Source organism: Rhinolophus ferrumequinum, chromosome 2 (genome assembly GCF_004115265.2).
Source record: "Rhinolophus ferrumequinum isolate MPI-CBG mRhiFer1 chromosome 2, mRhiFer1_v1.p, whole genome shotgun sequence".
Lineage (NCBI taxonomy): Eukaryota > Metazoa > Chordata > Mammalia > Chiroptera > Rhinolophidae > Rhinolophus > Rhinolophus ferrumequinum.
Window position 1 is genome coordinate 64,665,300 of NC_046285.1, and position 24,836 is coordinate 64,690,135.

Here is a 24,836-nt window from a genome sequence, read left to right on the forward strand (position 1 = left end):
AAAGCTTTATTTTAATATAAAAATTTGAACCATTTAGACAACAGTGATTAACACTCGTTGATAGAGTATCCCAAAGTACTCTGAGCATTAAACTTTTCAAATATGAGAAAATTAAAATAAAAGAAAGGGAAAAGTGAAGATATTCTGGCTCCTGCTATGAGTCTTTTTTGAAGATAAAATATTTTTCTGTTTCTGCTATATACAGGACATAAAAGGAACTGCTGGATATAACAATCCATATTTTCAAAAAGCTACCTCAAATTGTTTTTAAGATTTAGACTAAGTAAATTAGTAACAATGTAAGACATATGTACAACACATCATAATAAACAACAGAGAAAAATATGTGCCATAAATACTATAAATAAATGCTGGAATTATTCAAAGGAAGAAGACACCATATCTAGTTGAAATTATGAAAAGCTCCACAAAGAAGGAAGTAGTGATAAAGATGAGCTTGAAAGTGTAGACAACAGAGCTTTTTGACACGATGAAAAGTTGGGTGGGGGAAAGAATTGTGGGCAATGCACAGCATAAACAAAGTCATCAAAATCCAAATGTATATTAAAGTGTGTTTATCCAACATCCAAATAATGAAGTTATTCTAATAGATTTTAAACATTTATCATCTGTTATATCATCAGGTAATAAACAACTATCAGTGTTGTCAAAGCAGCCTGGTCTACGCGATATGGAATGGGCCATACAAATACCAATAACATAGTGACTGCTGATAACATCAAGGTTACATAGGTGTTTTGCCATTTATATGCTTTTGATAAATAACAATTTAAAAATATCGCAGTATAGTTTGAGATATGAGATTGTCTAAAATCTGGAAAGTTTATTTGAGATGAGTCTGGTTCTAGACATTCTGGATAAATACACTTCTAAGCTTGACAGTGGTTTAGAGTGTACACAGGGAAGGCTGGAAAATGTTGACAAAAGTCAAAACAGAAAAGTCTTGCCTGTCATATATGGATGTGAGGTGTTGGTGTTATATTTTATTCAAGAGAGACTAAGTCAGCATCCTAACAATTCTGGTGCCCATTCCTTCTGAAACAGGCAAATAACCACAGTGAATGTGAACAACACACACGTTTCATACCTTGAACTCCAAGATTCACGAGAAGCTACTGCCATAAAACCCTAAATTGCTATTCAAACCCTGGGAACACGCGAGACCAGAATCAGCACTTCAAGTCCCATGGAAACACAAACCCCTTCATTCACCCTTGATATCAGAAGTTCTTTCTAGTTCAAGATTTGGATTTCTGTCACTTTTTGGAATTAAAACACAAACGATTTCATTTCCCACCACTCAAACATAATAATATGATTAAGTCCTACCGTGTTCATTAGTGTTGATTCAGAGTTTGCAACCAAAACAAAGACATCAGCATCTAAGCAAAACTTATCAATCCAGCTATCCAGCTCTGTAGTGACATCTGTACCTGGACTAATGGAAATAAAATAAAAATTATATAATATTTTTTAAAAAGAAAATTTCGATTACAGAAAGACAATTTTTTAAACTTTTATAAATTGTTTAACTTTTAAGGACAGATTTCTACCAATCATCAGTATGAAGCCTAGGAGATTTAAATTATTTTCTCACCTATAAGACAGTCGTTGTGGCAAGTTGAGAGTGTGTGCTTTATATAATTCTATATATTTATTCTGCTGACAAGGAACTCCCAGAGCCTACCCAGTTGACAATAAATGCTAAAAAAAGGTTTATTTACTAAAAACAAATAACCTCATGGCTTTTAATAAAGCAAGTAATATGGTCAATATTTTAACCTTTTAAATCTTAATGCTTTGGAAGACTAAAATGTAAGTACAAAAACCCTAAACTAGGCTAATACATAAACAAAAATGAAGGTATAAGCAGCTAGGTCCAGTACAGTTCAGAAAAGACTAAGTGCTTATAAGTAATGAAAAATAAAAGACTGTCTGCTAGACATAAATTTAACATACAATCTGCTATAAAAATTATAGTGCAATTATCTACAGGTTGGTTTGACGTATCCTGTGGCAAGTTGAAAGGTTGGTGCCATGGACACAGTCTGGCTGTGAAATAAAGCAAAATTAATTAGCTTATAGTTAAACCAAATATTTTTACTTCACAAGCAACTTCCCTCTCATCTGATCTATTTCTGTTGATTACTTGAAACACTCTTCCAATTAAATGGAGAGCCCATCATCAAAAAACAAAATGGTTTCCACAGAACACTGAAATTTTAACTGAAGAAAACGAACACACCAAAATTAAAAACAAAAACAAAAAAAAGTCATTTAACTATCTTTTTTGGTTAATAAGTATGCTTAATAAGTATGCATTACCATTTTATTAAGCACCAGTGTAGTAGGATGATTTTAAAGATACATAATAAATGCAGATTAATCAGAAGAGTTGGAAAACAAATTCCAAGAGTACTGGATTAATTCTTGAACAATAAAAAGCTATATAAACTGTCCAGCAAAATTATTTTGGGAAACTTGCTCTCAAGAATGAATTCATTACTAGTTTAAAAAATTATCTATTTAGAATTATTTACTTAGGTATCTAGAATTAGACATTCTCTAAGGCCCAGCTACTCACATAAACTACAAAGTTAGATAAACAAAGAAACAGTCTAGATAAACAGAGAAATAAAAGTGGCCACCTTTGAAATCTCTTGTAATAGAATTAGACTCATAAATTAGCACTTTTATAATATCATTAAAATATAAAAACCAACACCTTAACTGTTCCTTAACAATATAGAAAATGGAAGCAAAGCAGCAATTGAACATTTAAAATTTGTATGTACTACACGCTAAAGCAAGCAGCATTATATTATTAAAAACACCTTTACAAGGACAAAACGCAACTCATACGTAATTTTACCTGTCCACTAAAACCAGGTCATCTCTCAAGAGGGCACATTTTGCCTTTGGCCAAAACACATGCACGAGAGAGCCAGCTTTCAAGTCTTTGTCCATATGAAGGGCGTGGGCCAGCTGATTAACTGTCTAAAGCATGGAAAAAACAGAACTCTACTTGTAATAAAATTTAATAAAAACGTAAAATACTATGGTTTGGTACAACATTTATTTTTGTAAAACATGTACAAAAAGCAGAACTTTAAATAATTTAAAATAAAACCATTTGAGCAATCTTGAGAAAGTTAGTTTTAAAATTATCAACTAGGAAAAATAACTGTTACCCTTAAAACAGTTTATTCATATCATTCTGTAAAAATAATCAGGGCTACATTCTAAATGCCCCCCAAAATGGAATGGTGGCAATGGAGTCCTATGTAACCCCTAAAATTGATAATGTATGTAGGAAAAGAAATGTGTAATATATCAAGAGAAAAAAAAGCAAATCAGAATATAGCACATGATATAAAACCACTTTGTTTAAAAAATACAGAGAAATACAAATTTAATTCTATACCAAAGGGTTTCCATTGGACAGGGGAAGTATGTGAGTTTTGGAGTTTTTCTTTTTATCTATTTGTACTTTCTGTCTCTTCTAAAATGAATGTGTATTGCTTAGTAATAAAAGGGAATAGGGGGATGATGTCATAGGAATGGCGGCAGCGGGGCGCACTTTCTGAGTTCTCCTCCGGATCTTATTACAAACGGGACCTATAACCCACCAAAGAACTCTTTGCTCATCACACAGAACAGCTAAGAGACTCCTGGAAGGATTACTTGAAGGTGCGCTAATTGGGCGAGCAGGGGAAGGAAGGAAGGGAGCGGAGTGAAAACGTGCGGGCCCGCGGCGGCGGCAGCGAAATCCCAGCCCGCGGCGGGGTCTCAGCCGGCAGCGGCGGTGGCGAACCGCGGTGGCAAAAACCGCGGTGGCACCCGCACTTCCGGGCCCGCACGGGATCCCAGGGCGGAACGGAGAGCACAGAGACCAGGAGGTGGGCTCTTTCCCTGCGTCCCACGGCTGATTTCTCCCGCCGGGAGGGCGGCTAGTGGGCCCAGGGGCGGACAAAGAACACAGATTCCATACCTGGGACCCTCCCCCCCTTCCAATCTTACCCCCACCCTTCCAGAGACTTAAACTGGCCCCTGAACTGAGGAGTAGTGTCAGATTACAGAGGAGCCGTAGTAGTGCTCAGGCTCTGGGAAGATTGACAGGCAGCCCTGACCCAGGGAAGAGGCTGGGAAGAGTGTGATTTTGGCTGGGCTAGGAGAGAAGAGACTCCTCCACCCCCAGCCACCACCTTTTCTGGCCTGCAGGAAGAGGGTGACGCGCGGCTGGGCTGGGAAAGAGAAGACCCCTCATCCCCAGCCCCCACCCTTTCAGGCCTGCCTAGGATGGGGCAAGGGCAACTGCCGAGACACCCCCAGGGATCAGCAGTAAGCAGCAGACGCAGCTCTGGGCTTTCAGCAGCTCAGAAATCTCCCGCCCGCACCGCCCCCCCCCCCATACACACACACACTGAAGAAGTGCCCTAAGACTTAGGAGTACTGGACACGGGGCTGGTGGTGCTACTCTCAGTGTGCATATGTGCAGGCAAGGGCAGAAACTGCACTGACTTTGTAAAAACTATCATCCAGACCCCTCAGGCCCACGCATTTAAATCTACAGTCCCAAAGTCACTCTGGGCACCAGGTGACTGGCTCTGCCTGCGCAATAAGCAGGGGGCTCTTTGGTACAGCAGAGGATAACCTGGACATTACTTGGTGGGCTTAAGCCAAGACTGGCACTGCTTTTTGTTTTGCTTTGTTTTGTTTTGTTTTGTTTTATCTTTATATCTTTGATATCTTTTCCTGTGTCGAGTGGGGGTTATCGGGTGTTTTTACATGTGAATGTATTTGACTCTTTTCTTTGTTGTTGTTGTTGTTGTTGTGCTTGGTGATTTGGTTTGTTCTGAAACTGCCCTTCCAGGGCCCAGCTTACGAGGCACAAGATTCAACATATCCAGAGGCCAACTCCAGACCAAACCAGAGTACTACTGGGTTTGACCTACAAGTCACACACCCAGAGGGAATTCTCTGCAGGCACTAGAGCCCATAGAGGCCAAACCACATTTAAGTGGTCAACCCTCACGCAGCAGAACGCCCTGCGGTGGGCAGAGCCAAGTCTCACAACGAGTCAGCCTAGGAGTTAACCCCACCTACTCACAAGCAAAAAGCAATTAAAGATCTTCTTGAACAGGACAATATACACAACACAAGAGTCACCTTTGGAGCACACGCAGAGGAGAAGAACGAAGTAGTGCAAGTCAAATATAAAGGACACATACTACATAAGATAACCTAGCAAGAACTAAGAACTCTAGGAGATTTACCTAATACATCAAAGCAAATACAGAGAGTCAACCAGAATGGGGAAGCAAAGATACACGTCCCAAATAAAAGAACAGAAGAAACCTCCACAACTGGAACCAAATGAAGCAGAGGTAACCAACCTTTTAGAGACAGAGTTCAGAACACTGGTGATAAGAATGTTTAAGGAGTTTAGAGAAGACATAAAGAAGGATGTAGAAATCATAACGAACAACCAGTTAGAACTAAACAACACAATTACCAAAATTAAGAACTCACTTGAAGGAATTACCAGCAGGTTAGATGAAGCAGAGGATCGAATCAGCGACTTAGAAGACAAAGTAGCAGAGATCACCCAAATGGAACAACAGAAAGAAAAAAGAATAAAAAACAATGAGGATGGCTTAAGAGACCTCTGGGATAACATCAAGCGCAACAACATGCGCATCATAGGAATACCAGAAGGTGAAGAGAGGAAGCAAGAGATTGAGAACATATTTGAAGTAATAATGTCCGAAAACTTCCCCAACCTGATGAAGGAAACCAACATATAAGCCCAGGAAGTGCAGAGTTCCAACCAGGATAAACCCAAACAGGTCCACACCAAGACACATAATAGTTAAAATGGCAAAGCTTAAAGACAAAGAGAGAATCCTAAAAGCAGCAAGAGAAAGACAGAGGATTACATACAAGGGAACGCCCATAAGACTATCAAATGACTTTTCCACAGAAACATTGAAGGCCAGGAGGGAGTGGCAGGAGATACTCAAAGTGATGGAAAACAAAGGCCTACAACCTAGATTGCTTTATCCAGCAAGGCTATCATTTAAAGTTGATGGAGAGATAAAGAGCTTTCCAGAAAAAAATAAGCTAAAGGAATTTATTACCACCAAGCGAGCATTGCAAGAAATACTAAAAGGACTTCTATAAATAGAAGAAAGATCAAAACAACCTAACTACAAATTTAAAAATGGCAATAACTATGTACCTATCAATAATCACTTTAAATGTAAACGGATTAAATGCTCCAATCAAGAGACATAGGGTGGCTGACTGGATAAGAAAGCAAGACCCTTGTATATGCTCTATACAAGAGATTCACCTCAGAACAAAAGACACACACAGGCTGAAAGTGAAGGGTTGGAGTAAGATATTTCATGCAAATGGAAATGTGAAAAAAGCTGGAGTTGCGATACTTATATCTGACAAAATAGACTTTAAAATGAAGAACATATTAAAAGATAAAGATGGGCACTATATAACAATAAAGGGATCGATCTGACAAGAGGACATAACCCTAGTAAACATCTATGCACCCAACATAGGAGCACCTAAATATATAAAACAGGTACTGACTGACATAAAGACAGAGATCAACAGTAACACTATCATAGTAGGGGACTTCAACACACCTCTGACAACAAGGGACAGGTCTTCCAGACAGAAAATCAATATGGAAACAACAGCCTTAAATGATACATTGGACCACTTGGATTTAATCGATATTTTCAGAACATTTCACCCCAATGCTGCAAAATGCACGTTTTTCTCAAGCGCACATGGAACATTTTCCAAGATAGACCATATGTTAGGCCACAAAACAAGTCTTGATAAATTTAAGAAAATTGAAATCATACCAATTGTCTTCTCTGATCACAATGCTATGAAATCAGAAATGAACTATAGAAAAAAAAACTGGAAGACACACCAATTCATTGAGGCTGAATAACTTATTACTAAACAATGAATGGGTCAAGCAGGAGATCAAGGAAGAAATCAAAAGATATCTCGAGAGAAACGAAAATGAAAACACGACGACCCAAAATCTATGGGATGCCACGAAAGCAGTCCTAAGAGGGAAATTCATAGCTTTGCAGGCATACCTAAAGAAACAAGAAACATCACTAATCAACAGTTTATCTTCACACTTAAGGGATCTGGAAAAAGAACAGCAAAATAAGCCCAAAGGGAGCACAAGGAAGGAGATAATAAAGATCAGAGCAGAAATAAATGAAATAGAAACCAGAAAAACAATACAAAAGATCAATGAATCCAAGAGTTGGTTCCTAGAGAAGATAAACAAAATTGACAAACCTTTAGCCAGACTCATTAAAAAAAAGAGAGAGAGGACCCAAATTAATAAAATCAGAAATGAAAGAGAAGTAACAATGGACACCGCAGAAATACAAAAAGTTTTAAGAAATTACTATGAGCAACTATATGCCAACAAATTTGACAATCTGGAAGAAATGGACAATTTTCTAGAGGCGTACAACCTTCCAAGGCTAACTCAAGAAGAAACAGAAAACCTGAATAGTCTGATTACCACCAGGGAAACTGAATCAGTAATCAACAATCTCCCAACAAACAAAAGCCCTGGACCACATGGCTTTACAGGTGAATTTTACAAAACGTTCAAAAAAGAATTATCACCTATACTCCTCAAGCTCTTCCAAAAGATCCAGAAGGAGGGAAGACTCCCAAACACTTTTTACAAAGCCACTATCACCCTGATCCCAAAATCAGACAAAGACACCACAAAAAAAGAAAACTACAGGCCGATATCTCTAATAAACATAGATGCAAAAATCCTCAACAAAATATTAGTGAACAGAATTCAGCAATACATTAAAAAGATCATACACCATGATCAAGTGGGATTCATCCCTGGTATGCAAGGGTGGTTCAACATCCGCAAATCAATTAATGTGATACACCACATTAACAAAATGAAAAATAAAAATCACATGATCATATCAATAGATGCAGAAAAAGCATTTGATAAAATCCAACAGCCATTTATGATAAAAACCCTTAAGAAAATGGGAATAGAGGGATCATATCTCAACATAATAAAGGCCATATATGACAAACCCACAGCTAACATCATACTCAATGGGGAAAAGCTAAAACCATTCCCCCTAAGATCAGGAACAAGGCCCACTAGCTCCGCTTCTATTCAACATAGAAGTTCTAGCCACAGCAATCAGACAAAAAAAAAGAAATAAAGGCATCCAAATTGGTAAGGAGGAAGTAAAATTATCATTATATGCAGATGATATGATACTATATATAGAGAACCCTAAAGACTCCACCAAGAAGCTATTAGAGCTGATAGACGAATTTAGTCAAGTAGCAGGATACAAAACTAATATTCAGAAATCAGTTGCATTTGTATATACCAATAATAAAACATCAGAAGGAGAAATTTAAAAAAACAATCCCATTTACAATTGCTCCAAAGACTATAAAATACCTGGGAATAAATTTAACCAAAGAAGTAAAAGATCTGTACTCAGAAAATTATAAGACACTGAAGAAAGTAATGAAGGAAGATATAAATAGATGGAAACACATATCATGTTCATGGATAGGAAGAATTAATATAGTTAAAATGTCCATACTGCCTAAGGCAATATACATATTCAACGCAATTCCTATCAAACTACCAATGACGTTTTTCACAGAAATAGAACATATAATCCTAAAATTTATATGGGACCATAAAAGACCCCGTGTAGCCTCAGCAATCTTGAGAAATAAGAACAAAGTGGGAGGTATAACAATACCTGACTTCAAATTATACTACAAGGCTACAGTAATCAAAACAGCATGGTACTGGCATAAAAACAGACACATAGATCCATGGAACAGAATAGAGAGTCCAGAAATAAATCCATGCCTATATGGCCATTTAATCTACGACAATGGAAGCAAGAATGTACGATGGGGTAAAGACAGTCTATTCAATAAATGGTGCTGGGAAACCTGGACAGACACATGCAAAAAGATGAAGCTGGACCACCTACTTACACCATATACAAAAATAAATTCAAAATGGCTTAAAGACTTAAATGTAAGATCTGAAACCATAAAATACCTAGAAGAATATATAGGAAGAAACTTCACAGACATTACCCGGAGTAAGATTTTTACTGATATATCCCCTCGCGCGAGGGAAGTAAGAGAAAAAATAAACATGTGGGATTATATCAAACTAAAAAGTTTTTTCACAGCAAAGGAAACCATCAATAAAACAAAAAGGGATCCTACTGAATGGGAAAAGATATTTGCCAATGATATATCTGATAAGGGATTAATATCACAAATCTATAAAAAACTCACTCAACTCCAAAAAAACAAACGACCCAATTAAAAAATGGGCAGAGGACTTGACGAGACATTTTTCTAAAAAGGACATACAGATGGCAAACAGACATATGAAGAAATGCTCAACCTCACTAACCATCAGAGAAATGCAAATAAAAACCACAATGAGATACCACCTCACCCCAGTCAAAATGGCTATCATCAATAAATCAACAAACAACAAGTGCTGGCGTGGATGTGGAGAAAAGGGAACGCTTGTGCACTGTTGGTGGGATTGCAGATTGGTGCAGCCACTATGGAAAACAGTATGGAGGTATCTCAAAAATCTGAAAATGGAACTATCCTATGATCCAGTAATTCCACTCCTAGGTATCTATCTGGAGAAATCCAAAACTCCAATTCAAAAATCTTTATGGACTCCTATGTTTATTGCAGCACTATACACAATAGCTAAGACATGGAAACAACCGAAATGCCCATCGGTAGATGACTGGATTAAGAAACTGTGGTACATTTATACAATGGAGTATTACGCAGCCATAAAGAAGAAAGAAATCTTACCATTTGCAACAACATGGATGGACCTAGAGAACATTATGTTAAGTGAAATAAGTCAGACAGAGAAAGATAAGTACCATATGATCTCACTTATATGCGGAATCTAAAGATAAGAATAAGTGAATGAACTAATCAGAAACAGTTTTGGAGACAAAGAGGAAAAACTGAGGGTTGCTAGATGGGCGGGGGGGGGGTAAAGGGGAAGGTGAGGAGATTAGAAAACAATCAGTAACCACAAGATGGCCACGGGGTTTGAAAATTAATCTGGGGAACGTAATTTAGTGGTTACCAGAGGGTAAGGGGGTTGGGGGTGGGAGATGAGGGTAAGGCGGATCAAATATATGGTGATGGAAGGAGAACTGACTCTGGGTGGTGAACACATAATGTAATTTATAGATGTGATACAGAATTGTACACCTGAAATCTATGTAATTTTACTAACAATTGTCACCCTAATAAATTAAAAAAATAATAAATAAATAAATTAATTTAAAAAAATTTTAAAAAAGGGGGCGGGGAATAGAAGAAACATCAATCAAGGAAAGGGCATCAGCACACATACCGCTACGGTTCATTTGATGTGTATCAGATTTTACAGGGAAATATCTGTTTTCAAATGAGCACAATACTCCTGATCAGGGTTGAAGTGAATCTCCATAATGACCATGTTAAGTAGGTTTTTTTTTTTTTTGGCTTGCTTTCATAAACTTTGTGATGGAATTATAAACTCGTACTAAAATCTTGAGGCCTCACCTATAAAATTAAGATTTTAACAAAAGCACCTATCAGGCAGAACTGTGGTGAGGTTTGAGTTATTACAAGTGCCTGGTACATAGCAAGTATATAATGAAGTATTAGCTGTTACTGTTTTATTTCTTTCACTAAGTAAACTATTAGAGCACAAGATTCAAGGTCTGTTTATACCTTAAAGCAAGCCACCACTTGAGGTAAACAAATGTATATTCTGGAGTAGGGCAGAGGAGTAAAAGAGCAAGAAGGACGAGGACTGGAAGTAGAGAGCACATATCAGAAAAAATGAATGATTTCCTTAAAATACCACAGCACACTTGACTTTGAGGATCTAATGCCATAGCTTGAATTGTAATTTGCTAAAATTTTTGATTACAAAATAAGTGACTCCTTCATTTGTACGGGTTAAAAGTGTGAAAAATATTTTCATACACATCATCTAATTTATTCCTCATAACTAAACTGAAGGGTATTACACAGATTGTTACCTGATCTAGATCAAACAGCAAACTCACAACACAAGAACCAGATCCATGTATTCACCTAGTTTACCAAAAACTAAAATGGCATGGAACTTCAAACATTGATCTTCTGTATTTGTGGAGAGAAGTTAAGACTTAAGAGAAAGTGACCATAGTGAGAAACAGTGTCTTTACCAATTGCTTTCATTACAGTCAACATCTTACATCTAATTTTTTTTTTTTTTGGCTGAAGGAATTTGGTGGCACTGAATTCCTTAAGACATTTATGAAAGGTAGAGAACTGCCATTGGCCCTTATCTGATAAAGCGATAACATAACGTTTATTCATAAATATACTTACTGAGTACTCCAAAGGTAAAACAATTTCTAAAGGCACAAATGTGTCAAAAACAGATTCCAAGGGCCCAATTTTTTACATACAGTTTTCTTTAGAAAGGCAAGACTTGAGATTAAATAGAAATACACTTCAATGTTTTCATTGGGAAAGTTTATTTTTAAAACGTAATATGCTTTTAACTATAATTTACTCATATTTTAAGGACAGGATTTCGTCACCTAGTAATTTAGCTCTGAAGCAAAAGAATTTTAGAGAATTAAAAATAAAAGTAATGGCTTAAAAAACTATGACTACATATTAACGGGTCTTCCATCTCCAGGATTGCAAATATCTTACATATTTTTTAAAGAACAAGGACACTGTTTCAGATACATTATATTGCTAAGGTCAAATATCATACCTTCACACTCTTTTTTTCATCCGATCCTTCTGTCATAAGGTAAGCTTTATCTCCATCAGTTCCTTCAACACTCAGTAAGCAATTGGTTGTATGGCCAATCCCACTAGGGAGGACTTTATCCCACAACATCGCATTGATAACAGAGCTCTTCCCACTGCTTGTCCTGAAGAATGAACATACAAAATCATGAAAAACAAAATATAACAGTAAAAAACTTTGTTTTTTCACTGGGTTTAAGGCTGACTTTTCTAGAATTGAAATTTTGTTAAAATTTCATCAGACTGAGTTTTTCATGAAAGAGTTGACAACTGGATTTACACAAATATTAGCAATGTACATTTCAGAAAATAGCAGAAAGCAAATCCTACCTTTTCTATAAAGCTATCTTTGCCTTTTGTAACTTTCTTTCTTTTTGGGGCAATTTGAAATCACAGCCCCAAATTCTGTGCTACTTGACCAATCACAAGATGTGTTCTAATGTTCCATCTTCTTAAATCTAGGCTGGACCTTTTGCACATCCACAGCTAAATACCTATTCCTCCTTCTCAAGTAGGACAACTGAGTCATCACCTTTCCAGGAGGCCTCTTCCCTCCCACTCCTACTCCACCCTAATCTGAGGTAGGGGCTCTTTAATAGACTTACCTCATACTAGATTCTAAGGCCCTGAGTATATGGTCAAGTGGGAGAAGCAGACAATAAAAACAGAAACAAAACAACAGAACTCTGTGAAAATGTTTTCAAGTCATAAACAGGTACTTTAGTACAGAATAACAGAGAAGGAATACTTAAATAGAGTGAGTGATAAGGGAAGGTTTCTGAGGTAGTAACATTTAGGATGAGATCTGAAGACTGAAAAGGAGCCAGCCAGACAGAATAAGGCAAAGAGAATTCTAGGCATAGGAAATGGCAAGTGCTAAAGCCCTAAGTAGGAAAATAGCTTAGAAGGCCTATGAGGTCAGTTTAGTGAGTAAATAAATGCCTCTATTGGTACATAGCACATGATACCTGAGCAACCAAGTATGAGCCTAGTATTCTGTCTTTGCATCCCTATTGCCTGAAAGTGCATGGTACATAGGTAATTAACAAATGATCCTTAAACGTATGGAGAAGCTGTGGCAGAGATCACTCTGTCACTCCAAACAGTAACATTAACGAATGGCACTTCCTACTGTCCCCCTGGGAATCATGAGGCATTGTAAGACACACCTGATAATCAACAGAAGCTTAAAGGAGTAAGTGACATATTATGCATATTATCTGTATTTATACTCTTATAACTAGCTAAGAAGCTAATTCTTAGAAATGAGCATCCTTAAAAAATAAAAGTATGATTGACCTTCATAAAGCTTCATTTCATACCACGAGCTAAAATGAACAAATTCTCTTACATGCTAATGACTTTAACAATTAACACAAGCAGAAATTGTTGTGGAGAGAAGGGGGAGGAGTAGTACTTGTTGAAACATCAGAAACTAAGATGGAGAAATGACAGGGAAAACTGATTTCTGGAAACTACCCTCGAGAAGAAATAATAAAGAATTACCTGCCAAAAAAGGCCACTTTCATGAGTCTCCGAGACAGCACCTCACCGATGATGGAAAGCTTGTTTTTATATCCATGGATTTCTACCAGATCATCCTCAGTAGCTATCTGATTAAGTTCTGGATTCTTGTATGTTGCTATAACATTGAAATTGTATTAGAAAAAAATGATATAAATGAATATTAAGTTAATTATACAATGGGATACCTACGATGTGCATATATTTTGGCTTTGTTCTATATTAACATGCCATCTGAAAAATAAAAATGCCCATAGCATTTGAATATTTGGTAAAAGGTGAGTGCCTCTTTCCAATGGGTCATAAGAATCCTGCCCAAAAGAATTTCAAAATTATTAAGAATTTCAGGAGCCCACTCAAAAGGTATTTATTATTCATCTGGTTTCAAAAATACAAAATATCCAACTAAGACAAAAATGTTTCTGAACAGAGAAAGTAGAGCCTAATATTCACCTATTATTGTCCCCATCCTGATTGGATCATCAAATCTTGAGTGAGAAGACCCACATGGTAAAAAGAGTGGAGTTTGAATGGGGCCCTCCAAAGTAAAGATATGGTTCAAGGTCTCCAAGCTAAGTAAGACTTTGCTACCTTAATCGCTTCTTCCCACAGGGATGGAGCCAAACAGCTCATTTCACATAAAAAGAGAACTTGCAGACTGAATCCCACCCCAGCTCCAAACTCCCCTCTTCCAAGGATAGGGATAACTGCGAAAGCCTGAGTTTGAAAAGTAGAAAAGCTTTTCAGCTTTGTTTCTATTTTAGGAATACACATGCGCACAGTTATATTTTTATCATCTGATTCTGCAGGTAAAAATATAGTGATTCATTTGGTTAACTGAGTGGTCCTAATTAAGACACAAACACTGATACAGCTTACGAGTGGTCATCTAATTCAATTAAGCTTTACATATCTCATCATACTTTTCAAGTGAATTAATAAAATATGTGTAACTTGGTAAAAAAAGTTAAGACTGGCTTAAGTATCATTACATTCACCTTTGTTTTTCATTTTATTCTTGGTCTTCCTGATTTGTTTTTTAGGGGTTTTTTTGCAACATTTTTTCTGAGGTTCTAGAACCAGTAAAATCAAATACCGATTCTAAAGCATAACACTCAAGCTATAACTGGCTCAATACACAAAACATGTTATGTTTAACTTCATTTTCACTTCCTATCAATTCTTTTAGAATAAAATACTATTCAAAGTCACTGTGCGAGCTCAAGTTCTTTCCAAATTGGAAACATAAAGATTCTATACCAGTATTTTTATTCTCACTCCAACAAAACTTGAACTGTGTCAGGTTTGGTGATAGAGACACAATAATAAGGCATGATCCTTACCCTTAAGTGAGGAAGGGTAAGGAGGGACAAGGAAAGTTTGATTCTACCAACCTACCAAATGTTTCCCCACTGTCACCGGAGAAGTTTACAGAATCCCTCCCTTTTCTTTGGACCCCTGAAGGCCACATAATCTTAAGAAACAGAAAAGTTTTCAAGAGTTATCTCCAAAGCAGTATTCCCTAGCAAGACATTCCTCACCACCTTTGTTCAAACAGTTACACTCATTTTAGGAAAACTATTCTTGCCCTTTCCCACAGCATACCAGCCTCATTTGAAAGAATAAAATAGGTCTGAGATCGTGGCTTAACAGCTGAGTTGGGGAGGAGATAAGTATAATGGTTAAATGTGGGCTGCCTCATTTTTAGTCTGGGCATTCACTAGCTCTGTGATCTTGGGCAAGCTGCTTGACTTTTCTGTACACTGATGTTATTTTTAAAAGGAGTGATTAAAATTGTGCCTCAATGTTGATGAGGATTAAATGAGCTGTTACTATTACTGAAATGAGTTAATATATAATTCATTTCATAGTTAATTATATAATTCAAATGAAATTCAATTCAGTTAATTATACAATTCATAGTTAATTACATAATTCAAATTTGAATTCAATTCATAGTTAATGATATAATTCAAATGAAATTTATTCAATTTAAGTATAATTAAATTAATGCTTAAATTTAATTTATACCGAACATAATAAATGAGTTAATGGTTTTTAAATGAGTTATTAATATAACAATATACTTAGAATAGTACAAACACTTATATACAAACACTTATTTCTTAGTTGTTATTACTACTATTTAATCCTCCTTCGGAGGGCAGAAATGGGTTTCATTTGTAATATCACTCATCATTCAGATATATAGCACAATACCCTATATATGTGTTCAGTAACTAAGGTTGAAAGAATAATGCACCTTTGTATATTTTCAACAGTAATTATTTTAAAAACTTTAGAGAAACTCACCTTCAACAAAATGTGATCCTTCAGTAACAAACTCCAGTAACTGATCAAAGATTTCAGTAATTGCCTTCTTCGCCAGCACGAAGTGCTTCAGCGGAGAAGCAGTTTCTGCCATTATGCTACTGGGGGATGAAAACAAAAAGTTAGAAATGCACAGATTAAATTGGATCACAATCACCTGCAAATTAATGACACTTTCAAGGGACACTAACTCCCCAATGAAATAAATTAAACTGTCAAAATGCTTTTAGATAATTATTTTGGGGGGAGAAGTTTTAGTCAGACAAAGACTTCTTTTGAGTGATACTCCACTAAAATAAGTGAACTCCACTAGCCAAAATCTTAGTTGCAATTTCTACTTTATTTCCCTTTGGTGAAGATGAAGCTATCTGTGGCTAAATTGTGACTACATGTGACTCTTAAGTATATATATCACGGAACAGAATTAGTGAGAAGCCAAGTTCACAAACAGTAAGTGATTAAGTTTCTCAACCTGGAGCTCTAGGTGGATGGAGGTGGATGTGCAAAGTGAGGAAATACAATTCCAAGATCATAATTCAATACTGACGTTTTGAATTATGTAAAGAAGTAATTCTCATCACAACAAGTAAGGAGGCAAGGCTTAAAGTGAGTATTGAGTTTTCCAGCCAAAGTACCAAGACTTTCAAGGAATAGAAATTAAACAAACAAAAAAAGTGGGGCGGGGGGGGCAGCTTCTCATGAAAAAGACACCAAACAAAAACGATTGAACACCAATCTAATCCTGGTGTGTATGTGTGGAATGTGGCAGAGTGGCCATAAGGAAGGCGAGCATACCAGAGGGTCAGGAATCTTCTGAGCGAAGGAGCTCCGTGGGAAAGGCGGGGTGACGGCAACGACCCGGTTCAGCCGGGGAGAATCACCTACCTCGGGAAATCCAGGCCTTCCACACCAGGCACGGGAGCCCCGCCCGCAGGGCAGGGGCCAGACCCCACCGCCGCCCCGCGTGCGCCGGCCCAGACCCGGTTCCCCTCGCCCAGGTTCCGGCCTCGCGAGCTCCGCGGGCCGGACCCGGCCGCCAGCCCGGCTTGCTCGCTCCTTTCTCGCAGGGCTGTGGCAGCGTCTAGTCACAGAGCACCCGGCGCACGGCTCTCCGACTTCGTCCCTGACCGAACGAAGGTCACCCCTAGAGAAGTAAAACGGCCAGCGGCCAAGACAGAGGGCACTCACACTGTCCTGGTTCCGACTTGTCACTCGGCATTCGCAGGTCAGCCGCAGCCCTCAGGCCCCTTCATCCTCTTAAGGGAGGTTGGCAGGCTGGGAAGAGGCGGGAGGCGTGCCAAAAGGGCGGTCACTTCCGTTCTCTTGCCGTGCCCGATTTTGTTTGGCTCAGTGGCCGGAAGTGCACCTATGTCGAGCGCCATTTTTGTTAAGGGCAGAAGGCAAGGTTTGTGCGGGCAGGGAATGCAGCCTGGGAATGTTTTGCTGTTTACTCCCCACCTCCTGCCAACTTCTGCTTCCCCTCCCTTCTCCTTGCAATGTTTCCAAAGCTCTGACCAGCCCAGTCATAGGTAGGTGCCAATGGCTAGTTTAGTCAGGGAGAGCTAAAAGGAGGTGGGGTGAGGTGGAGGTTGGGGCTACCAGACAAGAGGGTGCGGACTTGCTGGGCCAGCAGCAATAATGGAAAACCCATTTGACCTCTCCACTACTATGTTCTGTGCGATTGGCTTTCTGGGCTTGGAGCTGTGAGTGTATGTGTGTGTGTTGAATTACTTTAGAGGTGAGAAGAAATTAGGAAATTGATGTATTATCTTTGACTAGTTTTTCTCAAACTTTGTACTTAGGAGTCACCTGGGGATCTTGTTAAATTGCCGATTCTGATTCATTGGGTTAGAGATGAGGCCTAACAGTGTGAATTTCTAACATCCTTGGGAAGCTGCTGCAGCTGGTTTGTACATGGCTCAACAAAATGTCCTGGGATTTCTTTCTAGAGCTGGCAAGTGAGATGCAGTTTTGCAAGTGAAGCCACTTAATCTTCCTGAGCCTCAGGTACTTCATCTATAAAATTGGAGTACTAATAGTGCCTACCTTGTGGATTGTTCTGAAAATTAAATGGGTTGATAGCATGTAAAGTGCTTAGAACACTGCTGCACACTTAGTAAGAGCTGGATAAATATTATTCTGTTGCAATAGGTGAATATCAATAAGCAAATGCAATAAATTAGGTATTCTGAAGAAGAAAAATGGCAATGGGATAAACTATCTGAAGGAAAATAAGAAAGAGTGAGCCTCTCAGGGTGGTCCTTTTAAGGAGGTAATATTAACTTGCTTTTCCCAGGAAGCCAGTCCTTGGAATGACTGGAGAAAGAGTGCCCAAAATGGGAAACAGGGAAGTCCAGAGGTCCACAGGAAAGAGAGTGTTATGGTGAATGAAAAGAAAGACGGCCAATATGTCTGGGATGAAGGGAGAGAGACAGAGATTGGGGGAAATAAATTTAGAGAGGTAGGCAGGGGTAAAATCATATAGGCCAAGATCAGAAATTTGCGTTTTATTCTAAGTGCAATGGCTTGCTGTTTTAAGCTTGGGGAATAATATGATCTGATTTACATTTTGAAAGGTCTTTTTGGTTGCTCTGTGGGTATTGGACTGTACAGAGATTCCATGCAATGTTTATTAAAGGGCCCCGTCCACTGGCTGGAATTGCAGGCATTCCATTAAAAGAAAATGGCTTTTAATGTTAGCAATATACGAAGTCGCTGGGCTTAATTGCAAAATAAGCTGGAATCATTTGATTTCACAATTATTTTATGTTTTTTAATCCCTTATCTCCTTTCCCTACCCTCTCCATAAAAACACATACATAAACACATTATGCTAATCATTTCTGCTAGGAATTCTTGGAATTATAATTATCAAAATGTGTGTATTTATCTAAAAACATTGTTATGCCAATGACCCAGGGCAGTCTCATACTTTGCTGGCAGGAAGGTTACAGTGTGTATCAGTCAGGTTTTATAGGGTAAGAAACTTACTGGAAGAAATTGGCTTATGGGATTGTGAGGGCTGGCTAGGCAAAATATGTATGTAGGGCTTGCCATCCCAGTAAGGGCAGAATGGAAGTTCTTGGGCAGGAGCTCACACTGCAACCTGTAGGCAGCATTCCTTTTTAGGGGGCACCTCAGTTCTGCTCTTAAAGCCTGTTAACTGATTGGATCAGCCCACCCAGATTACCCAAAATAATATCCTTTACATAAAGTCAACTGATTGTAGATGTTAATCACAAATACTTTTCCAGCAACACCTAGAGTAGTGTTTGGTTGAATAACTTGGTACTGTAGACTCTCCAAGATGACACATAAAATTGTCACATTGTTATGAGCTATTTGGCAAAATGATTCAAAATTTATAATGTGTAGGCCTTTTGACTCAGCAACCCTAGGAAAAGAATCGCTGTAGCTGTAAATACATAATCAAATACATTCAAAATACAATGTATTCAAAAATACAAATAAATATATAATAATCAAAATGTTATTTAAAATCATGAAAAACTGGAAACAATCCAAGTGTTCCCCTATAGGAAATGGGTTAAATAAATTATGGTACATTCACAGGATGGAATTTGATGTAATCATTAAAGTTTGTTTTAAAAAAGTACTTGACATAGAGAAATGTTCACCATATTGCCACACTATATAAAAATATGATATTTTTGTAAATCATATGTAATACATATATCTTATTTCTGGGTGGTGATACATTCCTTTTTTTTTCTTTGTACTTGTTTGTTTTCTGCATTGGGCATGTATTCCTATAATGAGAAAAATCTAATAGTTTATATTTTTAATGCTTAATAAAACATATATATATAACTAATAACAATAATATATTTGATAAGCACAATAATTTACAATGGAGTTAAGGCATTTAGCAAAAAGAAATCAGATTTTAAGGATGAATTTCAAGCATCAACCAGCATGTGGAAGGTGAAAGCATTCACCACCCTTGAGATCATTCACAGGTCTGTTCAACAAATATATTGAAGAAACATTTTAATGGAAAACTACAGAACTTGAAATCTGAAGACCTGAGTTCAACTCTATACTATGCCACTTAAGAGCTATGTGAAACCCTTAACTACTTATATCAGTTTTGAGCATAGGGGATCTCAAAGGGATCTCTTGTTTTATTTACATTGTTTGAATTTTGAAAATCATGATGGTATCCCTTTATTAGTTCTGTAAATAATAATGTTTAATATAATTACTGTATTTTAAAGTAAAGGTGACATTGCATGTTATGAATTATAAAAATAAGTGTTTTGATATAATAAGTAATTAATCCACTGCTTTTCTTTTTATGGAATAGACTCATAGGCAAAAACTAGCAAAGTAAACAAAGAAAGAAGAAAAAAATTAAAATATAAAAGCTGGAACAAATAGAAATTAACAAAAACTAAAATTTATTTTACAAACTTATATATTTGACATATTACTTCCAACTCTGTTCTTGAATGTCAAAAATAAAGGAGATACAAACCAAGGGGGAAATAACTAGACATATAATATAAATGCCAATACATATGAAAACTTTTATGAAGTGTAAAATTTCTGAGAAACCATCAAATACCAAAATTAGCCCAAGAAAAAACAGCTAATAAGTATTTAAAAAATTGAAATGGCAATTTCCCACATATACAAAAAAAGAAAGAAGAAAGAAAGAAAAAGAAAAAGCCAAGCTAGATGATTTTAAAAGTAACTTTTTATCAAATCTTTAAAGAAAATATTAATCTTATCTCACACAGGTTTTTGCTGAGTATAGAATAAGAGAAGAAACACCCCAACTCACTTATAAGACTAGAATAACCTTGATTCCACATTGGATAGGAGCTGTAAATAAAGAAAGTCACACTTATGAATATAGAGGCAAACATCCTCTATGAAATATGGGCTAACTGAAGCCAACGTTGTATTAAAAAACTTTTTTTTGTCCAAATAGGGTTTTCCTAGGGATACAAAAATAACATGAAAATCTTTCAATGTAATTTATAATATTAGTAGACTAAAGGAGAAAATTCACATTTATCTCAATAGGTGCTGAAATAGTCATTGCTAAAGTTTACTACCTACATATAATAAAAGTTCTTAGAATACTAAGAAACGTGTTAAAGGCTACCTACCAAAACCTGCAGTAAATACACTTATTGAGGAAACTTTAGGAGTCTTATAGCTGAGACTAAGAACAAAAAAGGAATGCCTGCTGTTGCTACTTCTGCTCATTATATTAGTGAAAATACTGACAAATTCTGTAATAAGAAAAAAAGCTATTAAGGAGTGGCAAATGGAAGTAGAGACAAATATGTCATTCATGGCAGATCATATGATTATTTACATTAAAAATTGAACAAAGATATTTGAACTAAAAAGGCTAAAATCTGAACAAGTTTTCTGTACACAAAAGCAATGTTTAAAAAAAATCAGAAGCCTTCCTATATACTTATAATAACCAATTAGAAAGAAGATTGCATGTCAAAGCAACCAAAATTCTAAAGAATCTAGGAATTAACTTAAAAATTACATATGACTTTTATGGAAAAAATTAAAGAGAACATTAACAAGAGACCTCGGTAAATGGAGAAATATACAGTGTTTATAAAAGGAAAGATTAAACATTGTAAAGATGTCAATTACCTCTAAAATTACCAATAATTTTAATGTAATTCCAATAAGACTTCAGATGGAATTGGAACTAATTCTAAATTGGCATGGAAGAAAAAGTCCATCTATAGCTAAAACAGTTCTCAAAAAGAAGAGCAGAGAGGATAAATTCACACTACCTGATATTAAGACAATTGCAAAGCCGTAATATTCAAAGCATAATGTTATTGTCAAAGCATGTGATACTCTTGCAGGAACAGACAAGCCTAATGAATACAGATAGAGACCCATATCTCAATTATGCCCATGGAGAGTTGATATGTGATAAAATTAGTATGAATCACTGGGTAAAGATGCATTATTTAACAAATAGTACTGGGGGAAACTGGCTCACTTGAAAGAATAAAAATAAAACTTGAATCATACCAACACACAAAGAAATCCAGACCTACAACATGGATGGATCTTGAGATTATCATGCTAAGCAAAATACAAATCAGAAAAAGTCGAGACCCGTATGATTTCACTCATGTGGGATATAAAACTGAAAGCAACAAATGAACAAAACAAACAAAACTCATACACCCAGACAACGGTTTAGTTAATACCAAAGGTAACGGGGGAGAAAGGGTTGTAAAAGAGGGAAAAGGGGGTGAAATATATGGTGATGGAAGAACTGACTGGGTGGTGATCACACCATGCAATGGATAGATGATGTATTATAGAATTATACACTTGAAACCTATATAATTTTGTTAACCAATGTCACCCCAATAAATGTAATAAAAAATTTTTTAAATTAGAAAAAAAACACTCAGACCTAAACATGAAAGTTCCAACCAGAAACTTATTGGGAGAAAATGTAGGAAAATAATTTGTGACATTGGGGTTAGAGAGGATTCTGTAAATAAGATGCGGAAAGCACAACTTGTAAAGGAAAAATGATGATTTTTCTACATTAAAAATAAAGATTTCTGTTCAACCAAAAACATCAGTAACAGATAGATGACAATATGAGAAACTATTTTTTGCAGTGTATATAGTCAACAAAGGAGCAACATTTAAAATTTGTGAAGAACTTCTGAAAACTAACCAGAAAACCCAATAGAAAAGTAAACAAATGATATGGAGATGCATTTCACAAAGTGAGAAACCAAAATGATTCATAAACATATCAAGCTATTTTCAACCTTCTCTGTTTCCCCTAAAATAAGACCTACCCCGAAAATAATCCCCAGTTAAGATCGTCAGCCAGACGGACGCATTTAGTACATTATGATGATGTTCCAGAAGATGATATGACTGTATTTGAATAAATGTAGATTGTTGTACATGAAAAAATAAGACACCCTCTGAAAATACGCCCTAATGTGTCTTTTGGAGCAGAGACTAATATAAGACCTGGTCTTATTTTTGGGGAAACATGGTTGTTAATAATCAAATAATGCAAATTTAAACACTAATATACTATTTTATGCCTCCCAGATTTCCAGAAAATTAAGTTGTATGACATTGTTGATGAGGATGTAGGCAAACGTGATCTGCTGGTGGGAGTATAAACTTTAGCTGTATTGGATAATAATTTGGAAGTATATAATCACAAGTATACAAAAAAAAAAATTCCCCCCTCCCCAAGAAAACAACCAAAACCCCAAAACATCTCAACACATACAGGGATGTTTATGGTAGCATTGTACACTAGCAAATACTTAGAAACACAAAAAGGCACTCAATTTGATATTTTAACTGAATTGGAGTTCAGAAAGGTGACAGGGAAGTTTCCTGCCTTATATGGTAAATCTCCTTGAGGACAAGAACCATAGTTTATTTTATCCTTGTATCTCTAAATATATGGCTTGACAGTAGATATCCCATAGCTGTTAAATTGAAGAGTAGTGTAATAGAAGTTTTTAAAGAGTTGCAAAGAATCCATGGACTATTGGAGAAAAGTTTAGTGACATTACACCCATTGTCCATGGGTACAGTCACACAATTAACAAACAGGGATTAGAAGTCAAAGTCATATATGCTTTGGTCCAGTACGCTCTAATGCATCATTTACCCTTCAGGTGTCTGGTAGGACATTCCATGAAAACAAAATAGGGCACATTTTAACTTTTTCTAAAGAAAATTCTTTGAAAAGTGGTGGGGAGGTGTTTATTCTAGCTTAAAAAGTATTTGACTAATGATGTTATAGAACCATTTTTCTAAGCTATAAAAAAGTTTAGATCAGAATTTTGTTTTCTCAAATTTCAGTCATTCATGTATCACCTACCCAATTTTTTTCCATGTCCACGTATCATTATTTACTTCGTTTTTCTTTAAATCAATTTGCTTTTTTCTTAAGAAATTAGTTTTGTCCTGAGTAAAAATATACATGAATCATATTTGATGTGCTAGTTGTATTTTACAACATACAATTTACAACCATGAAAATAAAACTAGGTACTATATACAATTATTTTTATATGTTGTGTAGTTTAATGAATCTGGATTAGATGATCTCTGCGGTAGCTCCCAAACTAACATTCTGTCATTCTAGGTTAGTTTCTCTACTTCAGCATTTTAGTTGTTCACTAAAGAACGTTGGATCAGTGCCATAAAGAACTTAACCGTACTCTTGTAACCATAAAGAATTGCTTAGTAAGATGTGCCATGATATTCTGCTTAAAAGACACATTGAAATTTATAAATTCAGCATAACCAAATTGCTGTTAGACAGGAATACATATTTATAGGCTATAAAAGCAAATGATATGGTATATGGTATAAAGGGAATCACTTAACACAGTTCATAGAGGGAAGAATTATTTTTGAAAATCTACTCTCACCTTGTTAATTGGAAAACCTTTAATCTCTTGAGACTTTCTGAAAACCCACATGAGGTGAGGAAGAGTTGCAAAGATGAGGGCAATTAGCCATAAAATATAGTTGGAGGCCTATGTTTTAGAAACATGAAGAATGCCGTAAAGAAGTAACCCTGAATAAAATGAACTAGGTAGATAGGAAAAGAGAATTCAATCTTCTCAGTTTCAGCCAACCAAAATTCAGAACAGCATAGTGAATGGCCAGTAGGCAGAGGATTGAAAGAGAGAAAAAAGGAATTACCCACCAGAACTTACTTTTGATGGGTATGTTTCCAATTCCTGGTATCAGCTTATTCTGAAGAGTAAGGGCAAAAGTTTTAATTATTTCCAACTGGAATGTTTTTCAGTAGTGGACATTATCTGGATCAGATATTAAAAACTAACAATTTTTGAGTTTTCATTGAAAACATATTTTTCATTAAAATTTTCAGGATGTAATTCATTCAGCTCAATATTTTTAGCAAGGTTATGCAGGTTATATTCTTTTGCCTATTTAAAGCCACAAATAAACAACAAACTTTTAATGGTTGTGATAACAAAAATTCCTTT

General features: G+C 36.4%; 1 protein-coding gene across 2 annotated transcripts in view; it reads right to left on the minus strand.

Annotated features, from left to right (window-relative positions):
- The window catches only part of MFN1 (mitofusin 1), a 35,174-nt gene extending 18,057 nt beyond the window's left edge, over positions 1–17,117 (minus strand). The window contains exons 1-6 of one of the 2 annotated variants that reach the window (XM_033092372.1): positions 16,993–17,117; positions 15,787–15,905; positions 13,456–13,591; positions 11,912–12,074; positions 2,894–3,018; positions 1,351–1,459 (exon numbers count right to left, since the gene is read on the minus strand). In XM_033092372.1, the coding sequence (XP_032948263.1) occupies positions 1,351–1,459; positions 2,894–3,018; positions 11,912–12,074; positions 13,456–13,591; positions 15,787–15,898 (645 nt within the window). In that variant the 5' untranslated portion in view covers positions 15,899–15,905; positions 16,993–17,117. The remainder of the gene's footprint in view (positions 1–1,350; positions 1,460–2,893; positions 3,019–11,911; positions 12,075–13,455; positions 13,592–15,786; positions 15,906–16,992) is intronic. The other variant, XM_033092381.1, reaches the window with a different exon arrangement.
- Positions 17,118–24,836: the final 7,719 nt, after the last annotated feature.